Source organism: Euwallacea similis, chromosome 22 (genome assembly GCF_039881205.1).
Source record: "Euwallacea similis isolate ESF13 chromosome 22, ESF131.1, whole genome shotgun sequence".
Taxonomy (NCBI): domain Eukaryota; kingdom Metazoa; phylum Arthropoda; class Insecta; order Coleoptera; family Curculionidae; genus Euwallacea; species Euwallacea similis.
In genome coordinates, this window is record NC_089630.1 from 681,940 (window position 1) to 693,314 (window position 11,375).

At 40.7% G+C, this 11,375-nt stretch overlaps 1 protein-coding gene across 1 annotated transcript; it reads left to right on the forward strand.

The window, feature by feature from the left end:
- Nucleotides 1–9,940: 9,940 nt before the first annotated feature.
- LOC136416225 (cuticle protein 65-like) lies at nucleotides 9,941–11,203 on the forward strand. Its single transcript, XM_066401305.1, has 4 exons — nucleotides 9,941–10,043; nucleotides 10,104–10,374; nucleotides 10,487–10,669; nucleotides 10,726–11,203. Exons 1-4 carry the CDS (start codon nucleotides 9,987–9,989, stop codon nucleotides 10,899–10,901), a joined length of 687 nt encoding a protein of 228 aa, XP_066257402.1. The 5' UTR covers nucleotides 9,941–9,986; the 3' UTR covers nucleotides 10,902–11,203.
- Nucleotides 11,204–11,375: the final 172 nt, after the last annotated feature.

Sequence of the window (11,375 nt, forward strand, 5' to 3'; positions counted from 1 at the left end):
TCTGTGCGAGATCGGAAAGCTCCCCAGTGCCAACATATCATCTGAATGATCTAGTGAACAAAACTTCCAAGAATTATAGAAAATTGGTTTCTAGTCTGGAAAGTTCATATTCTGGTTCCGGTAGAAGGAGATGCAATCACCAGCTCACGAGGAATTGCTAATCAATTGGGCATTCCGCAAAAAAGAGTAATAAACGCACTCCACGAGCAAGCCTTATCACGTACAGATAGTACAACTCCTACAACTGAAAAACTACACTAAAAGTAGAGAATTTTGCAGATGGATCAATAATAATCATGGTGTTGTGTCAGCCCTTCTTTTCACGGATGAAGCAACATTCACCCGTGACGGCGTTAATAATACACGTGATTGTCATGTTTGATCAGACTAAAATCTCCACGCAATCATCGAAAGTAATTTTCAACACAAGTTTTCAGTAAACGTGTAGTGTGGTATGATTGAGAGTTATTTAATTGGCCTTTTCATTTTGGAGAGTCGTCTCGCAGGAAATCACTTCTTGAATTTCATTCAAAATGAATTACAGGGTCTCCTAGAGGATGTGCTTCTAAACGTCCAAATCCAAATATACTATCAGCGCGATGGAGCTCCTGCACATTCCGCTCGTCAGGTTAAGCGACATTTAGACGAAAGGTTCTCAGGACGTTGATTGGTCGCGGCGGACCTATTAGTTGGCCTCCAAGATCTCCAGACCTCACATCGTTAGACTGTTGTTGATGGGGTTGGTTTAAAAATGAGATGTACAGCATAAAAGTGAACACTCGATATGTGCTAATTCGAGGTATTAGGAATGCTGCAGTTGGTGTTAAACAAAGACATGAAACAATCAGGAGCGCGCCGAGCGCTTTTCATAGACGAAGTAGAAAATGTTTAGAAGACAATGACGGTGTTTTGGAATGTTTATTAATACAACACTGATAACTAAAATGTTAATTTACGAAATTTCTTATTAAATTTATGAATTTTTTGAATTTTATGTTTTAATTTTATTTACGCTATAACTTGTAAACAAATGAATATCAGCCAATAATATCTGAGTTTTTTACGTTTATTTTAATGTTACGCTCGTGAAGTTTGGCACGATCCTCCCGACTCACCCTATATGTGCAAATTAAAAACCTGGATGAATCAGCTAGGTATGGATTTTGGGAGGCCCTCTGAAGACACTTGGAAAAATAAAGTAAATGTGAATCCTCCAGAGGCTAGTAGTGATTTTAAAAACTGAGGCTTACATCTGCAGTGCGAACGTCTCGTTTTGAATATTTATGAGTGCTAAAGAAAGAAAACAAGCATAATTCAGTTAAAAGCGCTGCAACAAGAATAAGCCAAATGCTTAAATGATTGTCAACGATTTATCGGGTTATTAAGGAAGAAAATGTTATAAACCACAGCTTTGAGAGGAAAGGGACTTCTTGAAAATTCAAACAAATCGACGATGGCGACAGAAATGTTATTCGAAGAATTATCCATAATTTTGATTCAAAAATACGGTGCCTGCACTAGAAATGGTTCGAGAAAAGCTAAAGACTATTTACATTAAAATATAATTGCTTGACAATATTGCGGACCATGATGACGGACTGCGGCTTTTTATATATAAAAAATTGATAACAGAATGGTGGCAACGGAAGCACGACGAATAGTTGGTTTGCGGGGAGAATATTTACGTTAAATTAGGGAGAATCGACAGTTAGGAAGATGTATAGTTTACTTAGATGAAACGTGGCTCGACACTCAGGGTGATTAAACATGGTTGTTGGTACCATCCCAAGCTTTCGTCGGTGTGAAATGACTTGCCGCACGTTTGAACGTTGCCAGACTTCGTCTAAATTCCGCACCTCCCTCGTGCGATTTCTCGGTCGTGTATGCTTCTCTCCCCATTCTCACAAAAAACTAAACTTCAATAACACCTGTTATTGATTTTGGAACGTAAATTTTCAAGTTTCAAGGGGCAATACAAATGACGACGAGATACGTCCATTATCAGATCATACCGGAAATTTGATGGGTAGCAGGCTTTCCTTATCGGCTTGAAATTTGATTAAATGGATAGACGACTGGTTTATAAGAAACGAAGGGGTGTGCTTCTACCGATGTAGGTCATCAATTTCTCACTAAACTGATGTTGATATTGAGTAAGGTTTATCAATCGAGAAGCAAATTGCGAGGCGAGAGCCTTTCTGAACGTGAAAGATTGTCCTTTTCGGCCCTAAATTATGCAACTGCTGAAATAATAAAAACGTTTGTCTTTGACGGTTCCAAGCTGGATTTCCATTGTCGGGAGAGCACTGTAGGAATGTAAAGAAAACGAATAAAAATTGAGGGAAAATATTCAATTCAGCAATTGGCTGCAGGCGAAAGACAAACGCTTTCGGAACATTTATTTCACGTGTCGCCGATGTCATCCACTCTCCGAAGGGCCCGATAATTTATATCTGGACCAGCGGAGGGCAGTCGGGGGCTTTCCGGATCTTATTTACACACACCGGAAAATGTTTTATTGCCTTCAGTCCTTTTATAACTTTTCCCATAAAAAAAGCACGAAAGCCTTGTAGACGTGTTTGCTTCTGTGCACAACCCAAAGACCTTTTATGTCTTTAAATATGCATATTGAAAAATTGGTCGCTATATGCCTACTCCCTTTGTTTTATTTCGAAAAAATGTCCTTTTTATTACCTTCAGCGCAGAAAGACTCATCTATTTTAACTTCGCTTCAAAAGGGATATTCATCCCTTATTAAAAAATCTGTCTTCGAGCCCTGCAATAAAATTCGCAAATCCCAACTCGGTCATCACTTCAGCCCGGAGGCTTTTGCAAGTCAAATTCTCATTAGCGCATCTCGCAAAATGGGAAAGTTTCCTTTTGATTTTCTCAAATTCTAGAGTCTTAAATTTCGTCAAAAGAAATCAGGTCGTTTAGACGGGGACTTATGCAAATATGCCCCCGAAGAGAAAGTCACCTGATACATTAAACATTTTAAATTGCACGTATACGCGTGTCTGTCTGCGCCTTTGATCTCGCACTTTTTTCTAGAAAATAATGCGACACACTCTGAAATCCGGAGAGCTACAAACAATGTAGCCGACAGTAATTTGCTAAACGAGACCGGCTAAACTTTACGAGCTCCTAAGTAGCTTCCCAAATTTGTCGATTATCTCCCACTTTTAAACCCGCGTCCGTCTAAAGTACCCACGAAGAATAATAAAAATCCTTCTCAAATGTAAATAAAACTTAAATAGAGCCGAGAAGAAAGAGAAAAATAGCGCGTAAACTCCCGGAAAGCCTTAACGTACACGTTAAGTGAGTCGAAAGAGGCGAGGCGGGTCTTAAAAAGTCGATTTAAACTTCCGAACTCTAAAATATCTAATCTGGAAATCTTCGGAGAGTCGTTTAGTGGCTAGGGGCTCCTTTTTTTTCGGTGGTGTATTACCCCGATCACATATTTTCACGCAAGCTGACCCGGTCCCGTGCAGAGCCGGCTTTTCTTGGCAAAAAAATCCGGCAACGCGGTCTGTCAATCTTCCTAAGGCAAAAACGGTGGCAGCGCTGCCAGCCTCAAAGGTCTCAATGTGTCACAGTCAATGTGTCAGCGCGATCAAGTTTGGCAACGCGGCGCTGATTTGACAAACGTCCGAATTTTCACTTAACTCGGTACTTAATAAATTTGAAAACGTAACACATGAGCAGAAGCAGGAAAATATTCCGCTCCACCGAGACCGCTGCCAATATCATCAACTTAACTTGCGTTAGATAAAATGAGGCCACGTAGGGCGAGTTTGACAGCCTTCAGCACGTGCCACCTTACGGTGAAAGAGTGTTACAGCGCTGCCAGTTTTTCACTTACGCGCTCCTCACTTATCTGCGCTCCCATCCGTGCAGTTTTGCTGATACAAAGGGCATTTAAACACTACGCGGACGGAGATTCCATTATGCCCGACGATGGTCGATGGCCAGTCAGAGCAAATCAAAAACTTCCCGGAACTTTGATTAAATGTGAACCGAGAGAAAAGTCAATTTCCTATATATCACATCCGTCCTTATCAAATTTGCTAGAAGAACTGCCAAGCCACATATTAGTCAATTAAAGTTTTAGTGAATATGACACCCCCTGCTTCCGGGAACTGGCTCTTACAAAAATTGAGTTCAGGGTAAGTGGGTTTAGGAAAATCGAATCAGCCCTTTACACAGAGTGAGGTTTTTTTTCCCGTTGCAGGAGGGTACAGGGATCTCGATAAGTAGCAGAGTTGGAAAGTCATTTAAATTATACGATCAGTATAATTTGACTGAAACGTCGAAGAAAATTCACCCTGTGGGGGTTATGCAAGGAGACATTCTATAGGTTTCTGACGTTAATATGCAAATTCAAAAATTTCCTACCTGCAAAGTATAGTCGACTTTCAAAGGTAAAACTGTGACTTGCCTTCTAATGAACCTTCTTATTAGCGAGTTTTTGCCCTGATACAAAAAGCTTCTGAATCCAACGATACGTCTCTCTCCCCACTCTAATCCGTTGGGAACTGTGAAGCTGTAAAGCTGGAAACTTTTTTCAGGTTTTCCTTGATACTTCCTTTGGTTTGCATATTATTTATAAAATTTTCATGACGATTTAGTATAAAAAGCGAACGTCTACGTTAAAAAACTCTCTTTCAGCCGAGTGTTCGAATAAAAGGAGGGAAACGAGCCTCTATTCGCTTTGATTTGCATACATTTGATCAAAGGTACGAGTTTCATGTTAAATCTTACATTAATATTTCAACTCTTTATGCCTTCACATTATCTAATTTGCATGATACGGGCCTGACTTTTCCACGTTGTTTTAGTGGAGATAGAAGATACTTTTTTTAATTATCGTAGATGGTCGACGGTAAGAAGTAAGTTCAGTTTAAGTAACTTTCCATTTTTCCCCAATTATTCCCAAGCTTGTGAATGTCAGGAATCAGCACAGGGCCCGTATAACTTCGACAAGCTGAAAAACGGCACCTTAAAAATTGCCAAATTTTAATGGAAATTTCCAGAGTTTGGAAGCGCCCACAATTCGTCAATTTTCGGAAATTCCCGTAGCAATCGCCTTCAAAAGATAACTCAGATAAATGAGCCCGAATTAATCTCAACAATCAGCGTCGCAACATCTCTGATTCTGGACTTAGGGGGTCGCACCAGTGCCTTTTTGCGTTTTTCAACGAGCTGTAAAACGAAGGTCTCAAAAACGTTCGAGGACCTCCAGAGGAGGCGAATTTCCGGCCTAAGGAGGGATGCCGTTACGTTTTTTTTTGTTTTAACGAGAAAAAAGAAATGATGGGAATTTATTGACGACATAAAAAAAATGATAGTAATGCAATTTAAGGAATTCGGGTTAACACTCGAGACGAGGGGAGCTTTTAATTGAGCGTCTTTGTTAAAACTGGGAAGTAACAACTTGCAAAGAAGATACAATTAAAGAGCTAAGAGAGCTCTCGTAGGCGAAAAAATAAAAATAAACCTGGTTTTAAAATACAAAAAAAATACAAAGGGAACTTAAGGGACGTAGGCCCCTTTAATGGGGAATTAGGTTGAAGCTCAAGTTCGCAAAGGAGTTTAAAAATAAAACTTCATCAGAAACTTAGTCGCTACAAATCGATAGCAAAAAGGTGAATGACTGTTAAATCATGCTGAAATATGTACTAAACTTGCTTTAAGTCGACGCAAAACTGACTCAGCACAACGACCACTCTGTGGGCTTCATAGCCGAGGTTGATCGCATGTAAAAAACACTGTGGATTGAGAAAGTACCAAAACGTAAACAAAAATATTCTCCTTATACACAGTACCGGCCTTATGGGGGGAGAGGTCGGGCCACTGCCCAGGGCGGCAGACCTGCTAAGACCGGCCCTGCTTACACACTGAGTTGTTAACGCGAAACCTAATTATTGCGTTTTAGCCAGAAACACTCAAAAAACGAATAAGCATTACTTATTGTCTGATTTTCAAGTTCACTATTTTGGCGGTTTTCTTACTTAGCTAAGGGACAGTACCTTTGACAAATCTAATCGCCCAACTTCGCATTCTAAGGGCTATTTATGCAAACAAGCAACAAGCGAGCACACAAGTGAGAAAGAATTTTATTAAACTCACCTAGCAAAATCCAGGGGTGTACTCTTCCCAAGCCTCTTTCACGATCAAAACTGAAAACACTTCACTGTTATAGTGGGACGTAATTGGTGAAGTCGAGCAGGCCTCTCCAGAGGAGCCCCCGATTTTAGTTTAGTTCTAGAATCAAGAGGAGTTTGGCTTGAGATTTTGAGATCATCAGGCAGAATTCTTTAAAACGGGCCATTTCGGGCCTCGTGCAAATGTAGAGTCGCTCAAGACATCGCAACTCAGGAGTGGACTTAGGCCCGCCATCCTCGATGAGGATGGTATCTGGACGACAAAGTTGTGGTGCATCAAAGTTTTATAAAACTTGACTGGACCGAATTTTATGCCATTGAGTGTATGGCGAGGAGCTGCTTAGGAGAAAAGAAGAATCGGAGCTATTTATATCGTTCTCGAAGACGGATGAAGTGTTGAACGAGATTATGCGAAAATTTAGCAGAAATCTGCTCGCAAAGAGATTAAACTCAACTGTGCCTTGGGAAAGCATCCAGATGTCTGGCTTTGCGGCTTTAATAGGTATAAATTTACATTAGTTGGAGGGCCCACTATATTTTTGCAAAAATCTCAACAAATTTACCTCGCAGGGGAAATCACATCTACGGCAATTGCGTAATTAATAAAGTATACAAATTACCGGGGAAAATGCGGTTTAGTCTTCCCCGGTTGGGGCTATTGACGGTTACAATTTTTTACCGAGAATGAAAGAACGCATTTGTCTCTCCGACTAAAATCGAATTAGATGTACGGGAAAACGATTCGCAGGCATCTCGAAAGGCGGGAATTAAGGAGGATATAAATTTTAATTTCCTTTTTCTTAAAGGCAATTATGATGAGAGGCTATCCGCCGGTATCTGGTTAGACTTTTAAATGTGTAATTAGACTCGACATCTGACAGCTGGCGCCCAAGGAAAAGCATTAAACTTTTGAAATTATTATTCGTATTTCACTTTGCACTCGGCGATGAAATACTGCCATAATATCTTGAAATCCAAATTTCTGGACGGTAATTAATAAACACGTTTTACACCCGCGTTTAAAACGATTTCCTTGTGGCATGTCAGTTATTAGCACGCATTTTTCCTTTTTATGTTTTTCCCGGGATTTCCCCGGGACACCTTCACACGAAGACAAAAAGTGACAGGATTATTCAATTTGCGAAATTTGTCTGTACTTCAACATATCAAGCCCGACAGGCCCGATTCCCTTTCTCCTTAAATATACTAATGGATTATAAATGTAGCGGAAAACGGCCGCATTCAGGATTACGTATGGAGTTTTTTCGATTTTGAATTTATCGTGCAGCTTGTCTGTATCCCTCTCGAACGAGTAAATCGGGAACACGGTGGTTCCCCCGGGATCTGACCAAGCACTTTGCGCGGCCGTTTCGGTTCGAACAAAATTCGCCCACGGCCGCAGGCTACTTTTTCTTATTCGGAATCAAATATTTAATTTGTTTTATGGAAACCGAGAAGACCGGGAATGCTTTTTATCGGGCGGTTATCGGTGAGAGGCCCCGCAAAAAGTCCGCTTCCGGATCACGCTCAACGTCCAAGAAAAATAGCCGTGATCCCTTGTGTGTTCACTCTTTTTGCCTCTTTGTTTCCTTGTCGGAGGTAAATCTGCATTACTAATTAACGGAGGCATTAGTCGTGCTCTCTGCCACCATTCATCCGATCTCTGGCATAAACAGCCAGAAAACAAGGTTAAACGACACTAACGAGGTTCTCGAGCAAAGAGATACGGCGGTGTAAGAGACAGATAGTGCCGAGCGAGTCGTTAGGGAAATTGAATGTCGCACGCACAGCTCCCGTGAACTGAGCCTCATTTTCGACTCAATTTTCCCATTCGCAATTTGTTTTCTCCGCTGATTCTCACTTAAGGCTCCTTGCGGAAATCAGCAGGCGCAGGTATATCGCGCGAAATTGGGAAAACTCGCCCGGGTTAAATGTCTTATTCACGATAAGATGGCGAATTAGAGCCGAGAACTCTGTAGGGATTTTGTTTAATATGTTTTTGGATCTGAAAAATATGGCATGGAGGAATAGCCTCTTCTAATCCGACCTCAGTGAATCGTCGCTCATCAAATCTCTGATGATAAATAGACTCGTTTTCCTGTTCTAGATTTTTTTCTATTTGGGATCGAAATAATGCACCGCACCCAAGTGGGGGTGGAACTGCACGCTACCATCAGTTAAACTGAGAACAACATCCGCCCTTTGTCGAGGGCCCGAACGAAAGCTTTTCTTGACATTTTGGTGACGAAACTTTCCTTGGAAAAATTAATAGAAAAACGAACATTAACAATTACCTAAAATGGATGGACAACGACTTCCCTAATGTTCAAATGAGAAATATCAGTAAAGAAAATGCAAGTCTACAACTTTTTCATTGAATTAAATCGACTCGCGTGTCGTAACGATCAACGGAGGATTATTTACAACTGATGCCGAAACTTGCAACTTTGTTCCTAAGCCCTCCAAAACCACTTCACCCGCATAAAACAAACGCACAATTAAAAGACCGTTATCCGTCTTCAATATGCTCCAAGTGCCTCTTGCACAACTACAAATGCATCTCATTAAAAGCCGATTGTTCTGAGTGGCGCTGAGTATATTTGACAAACGACACAAAATTGCCTTCGTAAAGCTGAGAGCCAGCCCGGCACTGGTGTCCCCAGAGCCGTGTTTCGGCTAAATTAAGCTAATGTCGATAGTGGCTTGTGATTGTTGAACAATAATAATCGTTAAAGCCAATGGGAAGATTGCCCAAATTGGCTCAGTGGCAAGTTATTGCTTTGTAAAAGTCCCAGCGACGTGTGTTTCCAAACAATGATGCAGCAGCTTTACGATTTTTCTTACGTGAAAGTCAACACTTTTCAATATACAGGGTGTCAAAGTCCACCTCATTTTTTTGCAGTTTTTTCTATAACTCCAATGGTTTTTTGGATATTTTATTAGTTCGAGATCAAGTAATGAGGCAACAGTATTAGATCATCCTAAACCGAGATCAATTAACTCAGTAACGTAATAATCATTTAAATAATGTAAATATCGCATAAAGAAAGTTGCAGGAAAAAATCTAGAAATATTTACAACATGTGGTATTAGAGGTGCGGTTTCAGGAAATTGCGTTAAATGATCGAGAAACGGTGTATTCCAACCAAGCACAGACAGGCACCAAACAAAAAAAAATCTCCTAACTGCTCATTGTGACGATTCTCATGTGAGCCTGAAAGTCGGTAGTGACATCTGAAACCGCACATGTTACAGTAAAAAATATCACCATGCAATACTACACAAACGTATGTGTATCAACCTTCAACTGCATTGATAAATATTCTTATAAGCAGGCAGTCAAAGAAAGAAAAAATCTATTGTAATGTGGGAACATGTGTATGAGGCAAGCTAATGCAAGAGCGCTCATTATTAAATCATGTCCAAGAAAATTAAACGATATGAAGATTTTTGTGAATTATTTTGTGCCATATACATGTATAGTGATAACAATAAGAATCTCAGCTCTCTCAGCAAATATAAATATATCTTGGTCGTAAGGATTAGGGATGGAAATTCGAGAAACAGATTATTTCTCCTATAGATCAGTGCTTCAAACCAAAAGAACCAGTGCTATAGCTTTCTTTTAAGAGGATTTTTTCCTACTTTTCTTAAAACGGGATAAGGAAAAGAGAAATATTGGCTAATTTTTCCTCATCTTAAGTTTTTCAATCCTGCTGCACATTTCTTAGGCCAACCTCCAGTTAACCGCGTTATGATACACCTTACAATAAAAAAATTCGAAGGTCGGTAAGAAATAAACTGATATATAAAGCGGGGTGGATGGTGACAAAACTGCATTGTTCAGTGACCACAGCACTAGACGACATGAACGGATTGGTAAATATCTATGATAGTTATTTCCCTATCTAGGGCTAGTGACGTTATTTTTAATTTTAGATCTTCGTTACTCTCTGCACTGTCGCAGTGACCCTTGCCACCCCCAGTGGCATTGGTCTGGGCGGTTTAGGCCTCGGTGGAGTGGGCCTCGGTGGAGTGGGCCTCGGTGGAGTGGGCCTCGGTGGAGTGGGGCTCGGTGGAGTGGGCCTAGGTTTGGGTGGGGCAGTGGTAGCTGCACCCGCCGCCATTGCTGCCCCCGCAGTAGCCACTAGCGCAGTTCTAGCTCCAGCTGTCGCCACTGGTGCTGTTGTAGGACCTGCTGTTGCTACTGGTATGCACAACAAAATTTCGCAAAGTGACATTTAGACTTCTAAAACATCACAAAATGTGCTTATTAAAGGAGTTGACAAATCAATTTATTCATGAATTTGACTTGGTTGCAGGTGCTGTGGTGGCCGGCCCCACTGCTACTGGATCTATCCTCGAAGGTCCCAAAACTGCTGGATCTATCTTAACTGGAGCCACCACTACTGGAGTGGTTGCAACCGCTCCTGCAATTGCCGCCCCCGCTATCGTTTCCTCAGGAATCGCCACTGCTGGTGTTGTTGCCGCCCCAGCTGCCGCTGGTAGATATTTATTGGTGAATATTAATGAGTATTATTTCTCTATTTGGAATTTTTAGGTGTGATCACTAACGGAGGTGGTGTTGTTGGCGTAAGCGGACACGGAGCTTCTGTTGTAGGCCCACCAACTGCCCCTGCTGCTATTGTAGGCCCCTCTGGAACAGTCACTGCTGATGGTCTATGGGGTCCCACTCTTGCCGGAGGTCCTCTCACTCTTGGAGGACTCCACCATTAATTTCTATATACCTTCTTTCCAAACGGACATTAGAGGAAACACACCAAACTCAATAGATATACAATAATAGCCCCTATTCTTCACTGCAGTTATTTCAACCACTTGCTCACCTTTTCTATGCTATGTACTTCTTCTATATGTGCCAACCACAGAACCTACTTTAGACTTCTTTTTGAGTGTGTTTCCAGGCTGATTCATAACAATTGTATCTTCTGCGCACAGCCTCATCAATTCTATGCATGTAACCTGATTAGTTATAGTCGTATTTATGTGTATATGTTCAATAAAACAATTTATATATGTTTTGTCTATTTTAATTGTTAACCTTCCATAATAATATGTTCCCCATACATAGTAGCATCAAAAAAAATCTTTCGAACTAAAATTAATCGAAAAAATATGCTGTGGAAAATGACATTGAGAACTTCAAAATATTAAAAATTTTGATAGGGCAAATCATTGAGGTATTTTAAT

Coding starts and splice junctions, on each gene's coding strand:
- LOC136416225 (XM_066401305.1), top strand. CDS start 9,987: ATGGTGACAAAACTGCATTGTTCAGTGACCACAGCACTAGACGACATG. Junction 10,044..10,103: donor TAGACGACATGAACGGATTG/GTAAATATCTAT, acceptor TTTTAATTTTAG/ATCTTCGTTACTCTCTGCAC. Junction 10,375..10,486: donor AGGACCTGCTGTTGCTACTG/GTATGCACAACA, acceptor ACTTGGTTGCAG/GTGCTGTGGTGGCCGGCCCC.